This window comes from Ailuropoda melanoleuca, chromosome 17 (assembly GCF_002007445.2).
Source record: "Ailuropoda melanoleuca isolate Jingjing chromosome 17, ASM200744v2, whole genome shotgun sequence".
Lineage (NCBI taxonomy): Eukaryota > Metazoa > Chordata > Mammalia > Carnivora > Ursidae > Ailuropoda > Ailuropoda melanoleuca.
Window position 1 is genome coordinate 12,634,295 of NC_048234.1, and position 19,045 is coordinate 12,653,339.

Here is a 19,045-nt window from a genome sequence, read left to right on the forward strand (position 1 = left end):
CTGGGGGAACCTCCCAGAGCACAGGAAAAGCAGAGGGCAGGTGGCCCCTCCCACGAGTGGCAGACACACACAGGACTCTGCTCAGGCCGCAGGCAGCCATGCGCACATGACCTCAGGGCACTTGCTAAGCTGCGGCTCCCCCGTGACCAGGCAGCATGGAGAGCTGGGGTGGGCCGCAGGCTATGGGCTCTCTGTAACCCACAGTGGTGTGGCTGGTGAAAAGTGCTTCGCAGTCCTCAGTCTCAACTCCAGAGGCTGCAGACAGGGGGCTGGCCCCTCAGAGCTGAAAGGTGGCTGTGGAAACAGCATCTCCACCCTTAGGTGGCTGCCTGTGAGCCACAGCCACTGGCTGGCTAACCAGAGGGGTGCGCCCACCTGCAGCCAGCAGGAGCAAACCAGCCAGCTAGCTTCCCAAGTCTTCACTGTGAGTACCAAGGAGGGAGACTTGAGTCTTCAGCAAGGCCAAGGGGATTGATATGGAGGAGAGAGAAAAAGAAGATGTTTCGGCACAGTCGCTCGGGAAGCACGAAGGGGAGCTCTGGAGGGTGGGGTTTCGGGGGCCTCTCTCCATATGAACTAGCAGGCTCCTCTTGACGCCTTCTTGGAGGCCTGGCCTTCTAGCCCCAAGCAGGGTCGAGGTGGGGCTGGCAGGTCCAGCTGCAAATGGCACTTCCTGCTTGAGTTTGACGGCAAGACTATGACACTGGCTCCTCCCAGGACTGCAGCTGAGCGGGAGTCTCTGGTAGAGTCTAGAAGCCCTCGGCTGCTGTCCACTTGGCCGGCCTTGTAAGCAACCACAAGCCAACCACACAACCAGAGGCTTCCTGGGAAGCCTGGGCTCCCAGAGAACTTTTAGGAAAGATTACTGGCTAGGGAGTTAGTGCTGTAGGACACCTCCTGGCCTGAGGCTGAGATCCCTTCAGGGTGCAGGAGGGCAATCTTCTCCAGAGGTCCCCACCCCCCGACTGCAGAACTGAGGGTGGGGGAGGCTGTGCACCTCCACTTCCCTGAGGAGACGGGGGTCTCAGCTACCCCAGTCCTGGTGCACCAGACACGAGGCCACACTGGAGGTGGGGGGTCGAGCCAGTGTTCCCACACCTGCTGGGGACAAGGCCAGGTAGACCTCATACCTGCTCCCCAATACCTCAGAGGCCCCAGCAGCCCTGCTTACTCACCTGGCCGTCCTCGTACTGCTTGGTCAGCCAGCCTTTCTTGAAATTCAGCAGGTCGGGCTAAGAAAGGGAGAAAAAAAGTACAGTTCAGAAGAAAGCACACTGATATCCCAGTCGTGGGGAAAGGGTGACCGAGGGGCAGGCATTTCTGTGCAGATGAGGTGGGCGGCAGGAAAAGGCATTTCTCCTCCTGCCAGCAAACACTCCACAGATTCGTGTCTTCGAGGGACGAGATGCCGGGCACGGCCCCAGCGCCCTGTGAGCAGCAGCGGCCAGGCTGCCCGGACGCTCTGAGGGAAGCCCTGGCTACATTGGCAGCGGCCGCCTGGCAGCACAGAACGGCCCAGAGGGAGAGTCGTTTAGTGTTTCCCGTGAAGGGGAAAATCTGCAGTGAGCCCTAAAAGAAGAAATCAGAAGTTCTCACAGAAGCCACAGGAAGACGGAGAGAGGAAGCCTGAAGAGCGGAGCCTACGTACAGTGCTGAGCAGAGACGCAGCAGCAAGCCTGCTGAGGCCCTGAGGCCACCTATCGAACAGGACGGGCTTTATCTCATTTCCCTGCGAGATGCAAACCCCGGACAGCCGGCAGGAAAGCAGGGGGCGCGGTCTCTGCCGGGTTCTCCTGCAGCCGTGCACCCGGGCCTGCGGAGCAGCTGGGGAAGCGCCTGAGGACCACCTGCAGCCCAGCTGGGCCTTGCTTGTGTTTCACGCCTGGACACCTGTAAAGCCAGCACCTAAAGAGATGTGACTCATCCTTCCCTTCGCCCCATGTGCTTGCTCTCCGCCTTCCTACAGCTGTCTCCACCAGATCAGGCTGTGATGTCTTCCTGCATGTGAAGGACTGGGCGGGAATTATGAGAACGGTGTACAGTGGCAGGACCACCACCAGCAACACGTGTTCTGCGAGTGTCTGGTTCCAAACCTCTGAGCCAAACTCAGACTCAAGGGAAAAACAAACTTCGTCCAGGTAAGAAGCCCTCCTATCCTTATTCAGGTTCATGGGAACCCGTGGGCGGAGGCTCCACAGCCTAGGGGCAGAAGTGGCACCAACCATGGCCTTCTCAGAAGGCTGAGGACAACACAGAGATGAGCCCCAGGTGACCCTGTGAGCAGTTGTCCTGCACTCCCAGGGCCTCTGGCCTGCTGCTCTCAGCTCCCCGAAGGAGCGATGGTCCTGGCTGACCGCGCCCCACCCGCACCTCCCCTGCTGCAGCTCAAAGGCCCTAGGGCAGAGGCCTTCCTCCTCCTGCGGTGAAACACCACGGACAAGGCAAGGGCCCCCAGCAAGAGGGGGCTCCCGCCTCCAACGTGTCACTGAAATAAACACCCAAAACAACAACAGAGAGGTTCCTTGTTGTGGCCCCGGTTCCCCGAAGTCAGGATTTTGCTGCCTTGGCCAAGTGGCCTCTTCTACCAGGGACTTCAGAGCTCAGGATGCCCATGGAGTCCAAAAAGGGGAAAGAAACACAGCATCTGCTTCCCACGCACAGACACAAAGGCCGGTGCAGAGGGGAAAGCCAGCATGGACGCACGGACATAAGCAGACAGTGACCCCAAGTGACAGAAGCAGCAGGAGCAGCGTCTCCAGGCCTCGGTGCGCGGGCGCCTGGGCTCACCGTCAGGGAGGACTCCGTGGACCTCCTGTCCAGTGACTTGGCTCTTCGGTGTGGAGACAGGGGGGAGGCCGAGGTGTCCGGGAGAGGAGCTGTGGGGGCTTCGCTGGGGAGGTCCTGTGGCAGAGAGCAGCCGCCAGTCAGTACAAGCCAGTACACTCAGGCGGGGAGCAGGGAGACCAGCAGCCAGAGCTGTGGGAGGGTCAAGACTGTTCCCAGGCGAGGACGAGAGCACTTTGTCTGGGCCCCATGGCAAGTCCGGGCCAGCATGGGGACCGGAGCCGGCGTCCCGGGACTCCTCGTCCAGCGCCTCCTGCTTCACGCAGCGGGCTCAAAGACGCGCTAGTCGCTGGAGCAGCCTTTTCTTTCAGATGCACTTGTCACCATCACGCTCCTGGTCCCACCCCCATCCCCTGGCTTCTCAGGGTCACAGAAAGAAGAGCCGCGGACTCTGTGGCAGCCAGCAGCAGAGCACCTCATGAGCCCAGAGAGAAGCTGGGGAGGAAGATGAAGATCGGACACAGCAGGGCTGTAAGAGGCGGGTGGGCTGCCCGGGAGGAGGAGGGTTCAGAAGAGGGATCTGCCCGTGGACCACGTAGAGAAGCGAGGGCTATGGCCGCCACTCGAAAGGAGGAGGAAGGAAGGTGCTCGGCCTCACGGCCGGGCTGCCTCAGACAGGAAGCGAGCAGCTCTAGCTATGACCTGGGATCTAAGGCTTGCCAGACTAGCCTTCAGCAGGAACGGAGGAAGTTCTGACAGGAAGATGCAGAAGCCAGGCCTCGCTCTCAAGAGAGTCCCTCACTGGAGGAGAGCAGAGACACGAGCAGACAACTAGGAAACGAGAGCGGGAAGCCCAGCAGCAGCGTGTCCAGGTGTGTTTGGGGGCTCTGTGAGAAGGTGCGGGGCCACATGCTGACTGTGACCCCGGGGCCGCACACGGCACTGCCTGGGCCTCAACGCTGGCCCCGGACCCCAGGCGCTCACCCGTTTCCTGGGAAATGCCCTCTTCTCACTGCGGCCCTGGCGAGTGTCGCTCGATGGCGAGGGCCCGGCTGACGAGTTAGTCTCCATGTGCTCCGCCTTCTCAATGTCCAAGGCCTCAAATTTCTCAATGACCTGGGACCTCCTGCAAGAGAGGACACGAGGCTGCTGAGGGGGAGACAGGGTCCCCCCACAGCCTGAGGCGGGCTTGGCCTTGAGTTGCAGAGGCGCTCCTTCAGCCAACACTGCCATGCCTGGCCCTTCCCAGCCCTCCCTGGGCCTCCCCTCCCGCAGGGTGCGCAGGCTGTGCACACAGCACACCCGGCCAGTTCACCTGACACCCCTCCCCAAGCTCCCTGTCCCACCACCGTGGAGGGGGCAGCCATGCAGGGGCTGGCAGCAGCTCAGGGGCCAGGGCCTCCCCCTTCCCCAGGCCTGTCCTTGACAATGGAGGCCCCGGCATGACACACTTGGCGATCACACAGCTCATTGCCTGGCACCCTCTCCTGAGCCACAGACATGATCAGAAGGCAACCACCACCTCGGAGGGTGACAGCCTCCGTCCCCCTTGCATTCATTCCTCAGCAGATCATGATGCAGCCCCCACCCCAGGGCATCCAAAATTGAGCAAGAAAAAGGCCCATGAATTAACATCGTTTGTGCCAACAGTAAAAAGAATCAAAAACCAAATTAAAACAAAAACAAAGCAAGTTGATTTCGTGTGAAAAGGCTGGCGCATCATCAGGCCATCTACGGCTGGAGACGGAGCTGAGATGGGAGCGAAGCAGGCGAAGGAAGGGCGAGTGACGTCACACAGCCACACAGCAGGAGAAGGTGGGAAGGGGCAAGACCTGAAAGAAAAGAAGGCTGGAAAATGAATACACTGAAAGGGACGGCTTTTTAAATCAGATAATGGTAAATCAAAATTAACCAAAGAATTAAAGAAACAAAAACCCGAGGTGATCGCTGAGAAGGGGATGCCATCCTTGTCCCTGAGTCACAAGGAGTCGCCATGGTGGCCAAAGGCAGGGAGGTCAGGTGGGGCACATGGGCCGAGACCAAGTCCTCACCCCCGGGGCTGCCCACGGGGGGGGGGGGGGGGGGGCTGAGACTTGGACGTTGTTTAAAAAAGGGACCCGGACCAAATGGGAGTCATTCGTGCTAAGCCCACTCACCAAACTGAGACTTGATATCTAAATTACAGTTTCAACCTCTCCCAGGAGTGGAATCTTAAACCAGTCAATCTGGAGTTACCTGGTCAGCACTGGTGAGGTAATCTTCCTGACAGACCCCTGCTGCCCCCAAACGAAGGTGACCTTGCCTGAAACAATGCACTCTTCACCAGGAATTCTTTGTCCCACCCCCTTCTGCCTCCAAAAGTCCTTCACTTTGTATGGCTCCTCAGAGCTCCTTTCTGTCTGCTAGGTGGGATGCTGAATCCTGAATAAAGCCAATAAGATCTTTACATTTTGCTCAGCTGAATTTTTGTTTTACAGATCTGGTGGCAGTGGTGGGACCTGAAGGAAACTTCAGACAGCTTTAAGGACAATGACAAACAGCTAGCTGTGGCACCTGGGAACCCTGAGGGCTCTGTCTTCCTCACCATTTCTGAGGGCCATGGGAAGTTCCTCCTGGTTCTGAGCTCTGCTCTCTTGCCACTGAGTTCCTGATCTAATTGGCTTTCTATGGTCCCCCACTTGACTAGACCATGCTGGGAACTATGGCTCATTCAGTCTCAAGTCCCCGTTTGATGGGGACCCCGCTCCACAGTTCCCGTCCTTTGAGGTCTGCTGGTTCAGGAGGTCCCCACGTCCCCAGCTCCAAACTGAGAACTGCTGGGGGTGCTGGTTAGCAACGTCGCAGTTACTGCCGGTACGTTAAGGTCCGCACGAGGTAAAGGCTATGGCAGATGAGAATCTCATAAGCCAAAAGCTACAAAATCGATGGGCACGGGCCGAGCACTTAAAAACCTATCAGAGCATTTGCCAGCTAACTCTAAGACTCCTGTGTTAGGGTAAGCTGGTCACAGAATGGACACGACAGTGACACTGGTTACCTGCCAACCTCAAAAAAATTTCCGTGCAGCAGGTATGCTGTAAAACTCCACACAATTCCCAACCCAGCAGCATAACCTTTTAGGTATTAATTTAGCTCTGGCAGACTCAAAGGCTTCACTAGAAGAAATGGGATCTTTAAATTCCAGAGTTGAGGGGCACCTGGATGGCTCAGTCGGTTAAGCGTCTGCCTTCGGCTCAGGTCATGATCTCAGGGTCCTGGGATCGAGCCCCGCATCGGGGTCCCTGCTCAGTAGGGAGTCTGCTTCTCCCTCTCCCTCTCCCTCTGCCCCTACCCGCCCAGCTCATGTTCCTGGGTATGCACTCTCTCTCAAAGAAATAAAATCTCAATCAATCAATCAATCAATCCCACAGTTGAATACACCAACTTCCAACACACCTACTTACTTTATGGCTAAGAACTATAGTCCCAGAAACTATAAATATTTACAAAAATGCAAAATCTTGCTAAAGATAACTTAGAATTACAATGGCCAATATGGGAATATTCCAGTTAGACAAGATCATTTATTTAGGAAGTACACTTACAATTAAACGCAAGGGTTCCTAAATCAAACAAACAGAATGGGGTACCTGTTTTAATTGGTATGCAGAAGCTTCCAAAGGCTTCAAGATTCCAAAACAGTTTCACTGAAAGTTTTGTTGCAAAGGCTAATGAAAAATTAAAGACACAAAGATATCTAAAGCAACAGCTAGGCCTCTCCCATTACACCCTCTTAGGAGTATAACATCAAAACACTGGCCCAGACATCAGCAGTATTGTTTGTAAGCAACTGGGCCATTAGAAAAAAGTTTGTCCTCAAACGTTTTGGATAAATCCTTCAACACCAACTTGAATGCCCCCATAGCTGCCTTTGAAGGAGGCCCCCATGTGGGCTCCTCCCAGAGTTGGTGGGACTCTGAGGGATTTTCTGGTAAACTGCTATGTTATTCTCTTAAACAGCCAAGGAAAACTAAAATTAAAATTAACAAAAAATCTTGCCAAATTCTGGTAGATACCAGAGGCTACAGAGGGAATCCTGGGAAAACTAGTAGAAGCCAGAGAAAAGTGAGAAACCATACCAGAGTCAGTTCTCCTGAACAGCCATCTCTAATGCCCAGTCGAAAGACAAAAGTAAAATTTCGCACTATCCTTTTCTTTCCAAATCCAGACACACTGGTTCTTGATCCTTTCTCTGTCAGGGACAGCTACTGCCTTCTTGTCTTGTTTTGTGTCCTAAGAATCTGGCTTGGTATTCTGTCTGAATGGGACATGCACGTTGCTGGTTCGTTCTTTTGGCTGTCTTTGAGAGTAACTCTGGATCTTGGGAAGAGAGTAAGTATCCTTTTTTACCCTCTTGGGGTCCCCTCTTACCTGGAAAGGGGGGCTGTTCAATACTGCCAGAAACATTTACTGTATGTCCTGGCTGACAAGTGACAAGATATTTAAGAGGAGTTTTTAAATAGCTCTGTGGTCAGAAGTTGGCCAAATTGGAAGCTGATTATCAGAGGAAGTTTTCTTAGGCCTTCTTTCCTAAGCTGCAATGAAATGATGTACCCAGACGAAAGAGCATCTGAAGTCTCTGTGAAAGGATTTATTACAACATTCCACAAACATTTCCAAATCCAGAACACAGAAATCTTTTGATTTCCATCACAGTTGGAAAGCTCCTCCATGATATAAAGAAGCAAACTGAGGATAATGTAGTTGGAAAGGTGGATCAACTTATGATATCATTTAAGATGCAACCCAATTCTTTGAGGAATTAAAGCAACTGTCTACATCTTATAAATCTTCACAAAACCAGAAATTCGGCTGCAGAAACAATCTGAAGTCCATCTCTTTGTTTACCAGTACCAAAACCACACCTAAAGATCCCTAAAGGCATCTAAGTACTGTGAAAATTTTGGCCTTAGGAAACAAAAGCCCTTCTTGGAAGCATTTACATTCTTTCCCTGTGCCTCTGTGATGTCAATGGTCTACCTGGTCTTCTCTGGGACCTCTTATCTAGGCCATCTCTTTGAAATACAAACTTCAGGGAGGGAATTTCATCAGAAAAACTAAAGAGGGAAAGGTTATTTGGAACAAGGGTACATGAAAAATCTTAAGTGTCTTCTCCACAAAATCATTAAAAAGCTTTAGCCATCTGACCAGGTAAACTTATTTCATCTGCCAGAAACACAATATGGACCCAACTTAGAACTAGTACAGTTTGTGTTATTGTATCTGTGCAGGGCCAAAATTTTAGAATGGAAGCTGTAAGGGGTGTGTGTGTGTGTGTATTTTCTACCTATGGATGGTATTGCCAAAATTAATTTGTAAAAGAGCTCTATTTAATTGGCTTCAAGAAAATTAAGTGCTTACATGAATTACATGTATATATATACACATCTGAATATATACAATAACATTCTAAAAATTGTAATAGAAAGTAACCCAATGCTTTCAGGTTCATGTAATCTAGGAAAATATTCAGTATTAATGCTGATCTGTTACAGTTTAGTTAAAACAGGCACGTCTTCAGAGTTATCCACATTAACTATAGTATGTACCTACAACTTTTATTCTATCTGGGTTTTACTAGTCAAATGAGCTCATGGTGTGTCTGTTATAAACTTTGTCAACAGGAAAAATAATGTAGGATGATGGCTGACTTTGTCCAAATGTTTCGCGAAGCTTTCATGGGTAGTCGAAACACAACTGATCTATGAATTAGATATATGTAAGTGAGATATGCATTTGTAGGTAAACTTCTCATCAATAATTATATTTTTCGTATGTCTACTTAAATGGTTCCCCAAATCTTTTTTGGTAAAAATATCTTATGGGTTTTACTAAATTAAATTAAATGACAAAGTCACTGAATATCCAGATCATTTCCAAATAAAATACTGAAACATTAATTACTGAACACAGGTTTACCTACTTTTTTGCTTTTCATTACATAAAGAAGCTAAAGATACTTGGGTCTATTAGTAAACATGCTTTGTGCTACACTGAAAAACCTATTATGAGAAAGCACGTTTCCAGAAGATACAAGATGTACTCATAAATTTGCCAAGCCACAGAATGCTAACATAAGACAGTTCACAATTGTTTACTACTTTATTTTCACAAGAAATTAAGGTTTTTAAGGGTTAGAAATTCTAATATATGCAGGATGTATGTTTTTGGTTAAGAGAAGATAGGAGGAACGGAGACCCATTTTTGCTGAGGGAAAAGAAAGTAATTTTGCCCTACGGTGAGACTAGTTATTGCAGAATGGAAAAGAGAATAAACTGGACAAAATCAGAATGTAAAAAAGAAAACTGGAGAAGGTTTGTGAAGAAAGAATCTTGGGAAAAGAAGTTTATGCCTGGTCAGGCTAATATTAAAACGAACTTGAGTTAAAAAAAATGAATTTTAATATCAAAAGTAAGGTGGTACGGTATCATTATTTGGTTTTCTCTGTTAAAAGGACAAAATTTTCTTGGTCTGCTATTGATAAGAGACTGTGAAAGGTTTTCTTTACTTTTTAAGTAACCTGCTGAGAAAACAAAGATTTTGTGTCTTATCAAAATAATTTCCTGTGTTTCATGTAGTCTTTATCAGGTCTTTGATTACTGAAGGCAACTGAGTCTCCTCTATTAAACGAACTTAGGGGTTTTTTTGTTTTGTTTTTGTTTTTTTACAATCATGTAACTTTCCGTATATGCCTATAAAGTCTATAAATGTCATGCTGGCTAAATGATAACTGAGTATTGTTTCGTAGTGACCTAAGATCCTATGTGACCAAAGGTCTTAACACCTTTCAATATCTTGATAAGCTGCCCCAAAATGTAATTCTAAATCAAGTCTTCTTGACCTAGAAGTAACTTTGGGATCTTTCAGAGGATCCTTGAAAATCCTAAAAGATTTGTCCTCTCTCCCTTTTTTTTTTTTTTAAAGATTTTATTTATTTATTTGACAGAGATAGAGACAGCCAGCGAGAGAGGGAACACAAGCAGGGAGAGTGGGGGAGGAAGCAGGCTCATAGCAGAGGAGCCTGATGTGGGGCTCGATCCCATAATGCCGGGATTACGCCCTGAGCCGAAGGCAGATGCTTAACCGCTGTGCCACCCAGGCGCCCCTGTCCTCTCTCCTTTTAAAAGAGAGATGTTCACTAATTAGGCTTATTTGTTATGTTACATTACACGGGCAGCATTGTCAAATAAGTGGCACTAAACCTTCTTAGGCTCTAATATGTCCTGATGCAATATTATCAGTCATAATTCCAGCTGTTATCTTAAAATGTTGAATATCAAAAAAATAACCAAACGTCCATTACAGTGAACTCTCATCTGATCTTTAACTACGGGCATTTTAAAGCCTTCTGTCACTTACAGGGAGTTGTATTTACTCTGACGCTTTTACAGAAGTGTTCGTGGAAAGGACTTTGACAAGTACAGATTTCTTCCTTTCCTTTTTTTTTAGAGAGGGAGAGAGAGAAGGGGGGAGGGGCAGAGGAAGAGAGAGAATCTTAAGCAGGCTCCACATCCAGCATGGAGCCCGACACGGGGCTTGATCTCACCACCCTGAGATCATGATCTGAGCCAAAATCAAGAGTCAGACGCTCAACCAACTGAACCACCCAGGTGCATCAACGAGTAACGATTTCTAACAACTTCCAAGACCATAAAACTGAACTGGGGAAGAATATCTAGAACTAACGGAAAAATCGGATTCAAGCAGAACAAGTATTAATTACATAGGACTGAATGAACTGAGGATGATTATAATTCTACATGACTTTTTGTGTGCAACGGTGCTAGTTCCTTAGTGTTTTGCTTTTGTAGATTTAGGGAAACATTTTCACTTAAGTGATCTATGACGTGGTAGGGCATACCTTTGTAAACAAAGATGAAACATTTACTTTTTCTTCCTACCTGATCCCTCCAGAATTTGTAAACTCTTGAGTATTCTTTTCATGGCAATATATTTGGTTTTGTATAAGTTTAATAAAAATCTGTTCTCCTTATAACAGGACATAATTGGAAACGCTGGCTGTATTACCAAGGCTTTGACTGGAATGTCCTATTTTAGAGATATACATAGACTCAGACAGGACCAAATAACTTTGAGGAACTGCTTAGAAAAATTGGGCTGGTACCTTGCTCACAGGGTTCCTGGCAGCCTTCCAGGTGAGTAAGGAAGGTCACTTCCTGGCAGGCCTATGACCCTCAGAATATTTGGGGGAAACTTTGAGAAGAGAGAAATTCACCCAAACTACAGCTACTGCAGGTAAAATCTAATGGCGAGTCCTTGGCTTGGCTTCCTGGCCTCAGAGAATTCAATCTGAGATTCCTTATGCGAAGTTCCATCAAAGCAGTCTTAAAAAGGGCTTATGTGGTCAATCACTACTCTTGCTGCACTTACAAAATCAGGCTAAGTTTAATGCAAACAAAGTAATTTTACTGTGGCTATCTTTTTTTTTTAAAAAAGGGTATAACTGTAGAGAGAAAAACTGTGTTTGCATCTTTGTAGATACTAGATTCTAGGCTGTAACTGTCTTTGAGGTTTTGCTCCATACCTGTATATAAATACCCTGGACTGGCTGGCTCTTGAACTCTAGTTTTTGCAAATACCTGGCTATGACTCACCAAACTAACATTTCCTATCTTCTGCAATCCTTCTGATCTGGAATCACTAAGAACAAAGACTGCCCTCAAGGGCTATTCCAGGTCCTCCTCACTCCCCAGATGGCAACCAAACTTCAGGGACTTGAACCTTGGGTCCACATCTCCCAATTGAAAAGGGCCCCTTCAGACTCTAGGAACTACATAGCGTCTAGAGACTTCAAAATCATATTGACTAGGAAGTAGCTGACATCAAAGTGGACAGCTTCCACCCAAGATGCTGGATCAAGCCTTCATTCCTTAAACATGAAATGAAATTCTTTCCTTATCCCTTTTCTTTACTCTGGCACTGGCCTGGAAAGAAAGCCATCACCCATGTCTCTCAGGCCATTACTAAGGGAGGGCAGGGGGTGGGACAATCTTTCAGATTGCTGGGTTTATCATAAAAAGAGCTCTTTACCTGTCCATGATACTAGAGGTCCCCTGGTCCTCCCTGTGACCAATTTCTCTTCTATTCCCAATTGACCCCCTGAACTTAGGAGTCACTTAAACAGTCTGACTTTTACAGCCAGAACATCCCATGCCTTGTTTTCACCTTTCTACCATTATAACTGTACCGCCCAACTGAACACAAATTCCTAAGCAAATCATAGTACATTTGTATTCCCATGTTCTCGTTATTCCCTAAATCAAATCTGCCCCCAATTATAAAAAGATCTCACCAGCAGTCCCCATCTCTGCAAGGCCAAAGTTGTTCTTCATAATAGGAGATCCCCTGATTACCCTGCAGCTAAACAAGAAAATGTCTGTGCTGTGGTCAATGCCACTTACCGCACCTAGATTAATACTTCTGGGAAAGCTGAAACTCAGCTACATAAAAATCACTGAAAAAGCCACTTCACTTAAATAAAGTGACTCCTTCAGTGGAGGTCTTTCTCTGAGTTATTTGATTTTGATTGGTTTGGGTCTTGGGGACCATGGATCCAAAACACACTCCAGACATTGGGAACTATCCTGCTTAAAATAACCATAGTAGTCTCCCTCATGCACTATATTCTCTTAAACACGTTTGCAGCCAGTAACCACGAAGCAAATGATCTCCTTAAGGCTGCAACAAAAGAAAGGAATGAAGAGAATAACTGACTTAAAAAAATGGGAACCTGAAGTTGTGACCTATGAGTACCACAGAGATTCAGCAAAAAAAAAAGTCATGACCTATAAATACCACAGAGCAAAACACTACAAGAATTTGAGCAGTAGCTGGGAGTGGTGTTAAGGTCTTAAATATTTTTTTTTTTAAAGATTTTATTTATTTATTCGACAGAGATAGAGACAGCCAGTGAGAGAGGGAACACAAGCAGGGGGANGCTGGGAGTGGTGTTAAGGTCTTAAATTTTGATCACACCACTCAGTTAAGCTGAGAGTCTGAACAAAAGGGGGGAATTTGTGGGGTGCCTACTGGCTCAGTCAGAGGAACGTGCCACTCCTGATCTCGGGGTCATGAGTTTGAGCCTCATACTTAAATAAATAGATAAATAAATAAACTTTAAAAAAGGGGGTAGGGTGGGGGGAAATGCTTAAAAAAAGAAGAAAAAAAAAAAAGACAAAAGGCCCTCAATAGAGTCAACTGTGCTAATAAGTCCAAGCCCCCAAATGGTGGTTAATACCTAACACAGTTCCCACGTCTCCCAGGAGTGGAATCTTAAACTAGTCAATTTGGAATTACCTACTTAGCACCGGTGGGGTAATCTACCTGACAGACCCTCTGTTGTCCCTCAAAGGAAGGTGACCTTGCCAGAAACAATGCGCTCTTTGCTACTGTTAACTTCCTTGTTCTGCCCTCTCCTGTCTATAAAAGTCCTTCGTTCTGTACAGCTCTTCAGAGCTCCTTTCTGTTTGATGGATGAGATGCCGCCTGATTCATGAATTGTTGAATAAAGCCAATAAGGTCTTTAGAATTCACTCAGTTGAATTTTTTTTTTTTTAAATAACATTAACATGTCACCAAACCAGAGGCCTGTCCTCCCAGGGACATCCAGGCAAGCACCCAAGGTCACCTCACAGGAAGGGTTTTGCTTGCATTCTGCTAGTGGCAGAGAGTCAAGGGGAAGCAAGTGAAGGGCCTCTGAGCCCAAAAGATTAAAATCTAACTGAAGACTAATATCTGACTCTATAAGGAGAAAAAGGAAATGGCCTCAAACCCTGAGACCCTGCCAAGAGACCAGCTTTTACTTAGGAAGGGTTACCAGTAAAACTGGCTCTCTTAGGGTTTCTTCACCATCAAAGAAGGCTGAAGACCAAGGGTCGAACTCTCGGGGCACCTGGGCCCTCTGCTCCTCTCTGTGCTTGCACACAAAGCTTGCACAGAGCGCTGGTGCCCTAAGCTGAGGAACCTCCAGGAAGAGAGCTTGTTCCCAAGCCAGCCGGCCAGAGCGCAAAATGCCTGCGGCGACGGGGGAGGGCAGAGGCGGGGGGGGGGGCAGGGATGCAGCAGAGAGTGTGCGAGGTGATGAGCCGGGAAGCTCAGGCAGCAGCAGGAGTTCCTGGGAACCACAGGGCCTGGTCGTGTGGATGACGCCGCGTGCCCCACCATCCTAGAGGGGTTTGGGTAAGGTGCCAGGTCCACGCACAGACCTAGGTACCATCACTTGCAGGATGAGAGCCCCTCCAACTGACCCTGGGGCCGAGAAAGCCGCAGGAAGGCCGTGTGAAACAGTGCCCCACCGCATCCCCTGTGACTCGCATGCTGCAGGCCTGCCAGGACTGCCAAGAGAAGAGCCAAACGAGGAAGGAAAAGTGGCACTTAATGCAGCTTCTCCACAGAGGGGGCTTCTGGGCAGGTCAGCCATGGCTTATTTTGCAAAGTGAGTGAACAGTTTGTATACTGGCCCCCTTGAGGTACCACAGGGGTGGCCGCCAAGGTCTCCCCGGGCTGGCTGACGGCCCAGAAAGGAGGCACCTGCGCCTCCGCTCCGCCTCACCTCCGCAGGTGCCCGGCCGAGGGGATGTGAGGACCGCACAAGAGCCGGTCCTGGTGTCGGTCGCCAAGAACTCAACGAGGGCCATGGCCTCCCCAGGCTGGTTCAGCAGTGACTCACCATCCAAGAAACATTCTAAAAGCTCCAAAGCAAACGTGAAGGGCAGAGTGGATCAGCCCATAAAGACTTCTTTGGTGCCCACGGCTTGTCAGGAAACCAGTCCTCACTGTCCCCCCAGCCCGGCTCCTGGGCACGCCTGGCTCAGCTGCCACTCTGGATAGCTGTGGCAGACGTCCTGCCAATATGGGGTTCTGCTCTATTCAACCAGGACCCAGGAATCCAATCAAGCACTGGGTGGGCTACTTGGGATCAGAGCGCAGGCCTCGCAAAGTGACAGCAGCCGGTCAGATGTCATTAGGGTAAGAAAGTGACATTACAATGTTAGGGTGCAGAGCTGGTGGGCTCCCAGGGTGAAAACCCACCTCCATGGTGGTGAGGAGCATGCAGAAAGTAAAGCCCTGGAGATGCCATCTACCCCAGGCTACTAGACAAGAACAAGTTCGAAGCCAAGCAGGTGTGCTTAATGTTAATTCTTTGGTCTGCCACGACACCAGGGCACAGCTGCCCACTCAGGAGCCTCCAGGACCCATGGCCTGCCCGTCAGCCAGTCTGAAGCCTCCCCTGCCCTGGCCCACAGGCCTTCTAAGTCGCCGGCAAGCCCCTCCACTTATATTATTTACTTAGCTGCTTTAAGGACAGCCTGGGCCCCTCCTGGGTCATGTCATGGGAGTGGGGTCTTCCCAGCTAAAGGCCCTGCAGGGAGGTACGTCCTGGCTCTGCCTGCACCAGGCTGTTGCCTCGAGTATCCCCGCTTCTGAGGCCCCATCTCTGTACCCACACACTGGGAAGGGACACAGGACCTCTCAGGGTTACTAACTGAACAAGACGACAGCTGAGTGCTTGGAGGTCACCTCCTAGGAAATAGGTCAGCTTCCCTCTCCCTCTGCCTAGGAATCAGGCACATCTGTTTCCTTCTCTTTTTAAGACCAACAACTCTGGGCATCTCCTCCTTATTCTGGAGGTGGACCCACAGGTGCACAGGTCTTATCCACCTGGGTTTTTGGGAGAGAAGTGGTGTATTAAGAAGAGGCACCCTGCTTGGGACTGGCCCCTCGAGGGGGGAAGCCCGTCACCACCCTGCCCTGTCCCCACAGCATGCCCCAACTCTGAGCTTTACTCAGGCTTTGGTAGGGTGGAGACGATACTCTGGGAATGCTTTTGGAATTTCGGTCTCAATCTTTTCTTTCCAAAAAGTGAACTTCTTTGGGAACCTAATGAAAATGATGTATACATGGACTCTCGCATCATTTAGAGGGGTTCATGGACCTTCAGCAGTTCACCCCTGGACCTGGGTGAGAACCCTGTTGTCATAGCAAAGGCTCCATTTACAGACTCAGGGACGGACGCTTCTGTGGGAAGGGGGCACTTGAGTGCTCTGGTCCAGGCCAGGGCCTCAGAGACGGAATCAAGCTCTCTCCCCAGCTCTCCGGGAAGCACAGAAGCCTCCTCTCTTCTGACCACAAATGAGTTCCATGTCTCTGTCCCAGTCCCCGTCCTAGCTCCCATGTCTATATCCTGTGTCTCTCTAGGAAGCTGTGGTTCTGCCAGCCTCCCCATTTCACATTTCGGCCAAGCCTGGATGCAGTCATGCTCCAGGGTGCCCGGGGACATCACAGGCTGCCTCGGCTGCCCTGTGCTGCCCACCCCACCGCCTTCCATGCCTTCACCCATGCCTAAGACCAGAAGGGCAGGGGCAGTTTCTTCCACCATCTGCTTCTCCAGGCTCTTCCTGCCTCCATGGTCATCTCAGAGGACAGAGATGGGCCAGGAAGGAAAAGATCCAGCTACACAAGGCCCAGGTGGCTGAGAACACGCCGGGGGCCCTTAAGGTCTCAGTGCCAGGAGGCACTCACAGGAAGCAGCTGGCCTCTGGCCTAGGTGTCTGGATGCCCAGAGATGCTTTGTTTCTGGCTACTGGGGGCTGAGAGTTCCGTGATCAAAGTCCAAGGTCAACAGAGAAAGCTTTCCCACATGCTCTGAACAGAAAGGGAGGACAAGTACACTCCCCCAAGGAAGGCTTAGGGAACGTGGANCCGCGTGCCCCACCATCCTAGAGGGGTTTGGGTAAGGTGCCAGGTCCACGCACAGACCTAGGTACCATCACTTGCAGGATGAGAGCCCCTCCAACTGACCCTGGGGCCGAGAAAGCCGCAGGAAGGCCGTGTGAAACAGTGCCCCACCGCATCCCCTGTGACTCGCATGCTGCAGGCCTGCCAGGACTGCCAAGAGAAGAGCCAAACGAGGAAGGAAAAGTGGCACTTAATGCAGCTTCTCCACAGAGGGGGCTTCTGGGCAGGTCAGCCATGGCTTATTTTGCAAAGTGAGTGAACAGTTTGTATACTGGCCCCCTTGAGGTACCACAGGGGTGGCCGCCAAGGTCTCCCCGGGCTGGCTGACGGCCCAGAAAGGAGGCACCTGCGCCTCCGCTCCGCCTCACCTCCGCAGGTGCCCAGCCGAGGGGATGTGAGGACCGCACAAGAGCCGGTCCTGGTGTCGGTCGCCAAGAACTCAACGAGGGCCATGGCCTCCCCAGGCTGGTTCAGCAGTGACTCACCATCCAAGAAACATTCTAAAAGCTCCAAAGCAAACGTGAAGGGCAGAGTGGATCAGCCCATAAAGACTTCTTTGGTGCCCACGGCTTGTCAGGAAACCAGTCCTCACTGTCCCCCCAGCCCGGCTCCTGGGCACGCCTGGCTCAGCTGCCACTCTGGATAGCTGTGGCAGACGTCCTGCCAATATGGGGTTCTGCTCTATTCAACCAGGACCCAGGAATCCAATCAAGCACTGGGTGGGCTACTTGGGATCAGAGCGCAGGCCTCGCAAAGTGACAGCAGCCGGTCAGATGTCATTAGGGTAAGAAAGTGACATTACAATGTTAGGGTGCAGAGCTGGTGGGCTCCCAGGGTGAAAACCCACCTCCATGGTGGTGAGGAGCATGCAGAAAGTAAAGCCCTGGAGATGCCATCTACCCCAGGCTACTAGACAAGAACAAGTTCGAAGCCAAGCAGGTGTGCTTAATGTTAATTCTTTGGTCTGCCACGACACCAGGGCACAGCTGCCCACTCAGGAGCCTCCAGGACCCATGGCCTGCCCGTCAGCCAGTCTGAAGCCTCCCCTGCCCTGGCCCACAGGCCTTCTAAGTCTCCGGCAAGCCCCTCCACTTATATTATTTACTTAGCTGCTTTAAGGACAGCCTGGGCCCCTCCTGGGTCATGTCATGGGAGTGGGGTCTTCCCAGCTAAAGGCCCTGCAGGGAGGTACGTCCTGGCTCTGCCTGCACCAGGCTGTTGCCTCGAGTATCCCCGCTTCTGAGGCCCCATCTCTGTACCCACACATTGGGAAGGGACACAGGACCTCTCAGGGTTACTAACTGAACAAGACGACAGCTGAGTGCTTGGAGGTCACCTCCTAGGAAATAGGTCAGCTTCCCTCTCCCTCTGCCTAGGAATCAGGCACATCTGTTTCCTTCTCTTTTTAAGACCAACAACTCTGGGCATCTCCTCCTTATTCTGGAGGTGGACCCACAGGTGCACAGGTCTTATCCACCTGGGTTTTTGGGAGAGAAGTGGTGTATTAAGAAGAGGCACCCTGCTTGGGACTGGACCCTCGAGGGGGGAAGCCCGTCACCACCCTGCCCTGTCCCCACAGCATGCCCCAACTCTGAGCTTTACTCAGGCTTTGGTAGGGTGGAGACGATACTCTGGGAATGCTTTTGGAATTTCGGTCTCAATCTTTTCTTTCCAAAAAGTGAACTTCTTTGGGAACCTAATGAAAATGATGTATACATGGACTCTCGCATCATTTAGAGGGGTTCATGGACCTTCAGCAGTTCACCCCTGGACCTGGGTGAGAACCCTGTTGTCATAGCAAAGGCTCCATTTACAGACTCAGGGACGGACGCTTCTGTGGGAAGGGGGCACTCGAGTGCTCTGGTCCAGGCCAGGGCCTCAGAGACGGAATCAAGCTCTCTCCCCAGCTCTCCGGGAAGCACAGAAGCCTTCTCTCTTCTGACCACAAATGAGTTCCATGTCTCTGTCCCAGTCCCCGTCCTAGCTCCCATGTCTATATCCTGTGTCTCTCTAGGAAGCTGTGGTTCTGCCAGCCTCCCCATTTCACATTTCGGCCAAGCCTGGATGCAGTCATGCTCCAGGGTGCCCGGGGACATCACAGGCTGCCTCGGCTGCCCTGTGCTGCCCACCCCACCGCCTTCCATGCCTTCACCCATGCCTAAGACCAGAAGGGCAGGGGCAGTTTCTTCCACCATCTGCTTCTCCAGGCTCTTCCTGCCTCCATGGTCATCTCAGAGGACAGAGATGGGCCAGGAAGGAAAAGATCCAGCTACACAAGGCCCAGGTGGCTGAGAACACGCCGGGGGCCCTTAAGGTCTCAGTGCCAGGAGGCACTCACAGGAAGCAGCTGGCCTCTGGCCTAGGTGTCTGGATGCCCAGAGATGCTTTGTTTCTGGCTACTGGGGGCTGAGAGTTCCGTGATCAAAGTCCAAGGTCAACAGAGAAAGCTTTCCCACATGCTCTG

At 50.4% G+C, this 19,045-nt stretch overlaps 1 protein-coding gene across 6 annotated transcripts in view; it reads right to left on the reverse strand.

Moving 5' to 3' along the window:
• The window catches only part of MPRIP (myosin phosphatase Rho interacting protein), a 157,515-nt gene that overhangs the window by 35,986 nt on the left and 102,484 nt on the right, over positions 1-19,045 (reverse strand). For all 6 annotated transcript variants that reach the window (XM_034647400.1, XM_034647398.1, XM_034647397.1 and 3 more), the window contains 3 exons: positions 3,769-3,910; positions 2,788-2,901; positions 1,176-1,232 (listed from right to left, as the gene is read on the reverse strand). In XM_034647400.1, the coding sequence (XP_034503291.1) occupies positions 1,176-1,232; positions 2,788-2,901; positions 3,769-3,910 (313 nt within the window). The remainder of the gene's footprint in view (positions 1-1,175; positions 1,233-2,787; positions 2,902-3,768; positions 3,911-19,045) is intronic.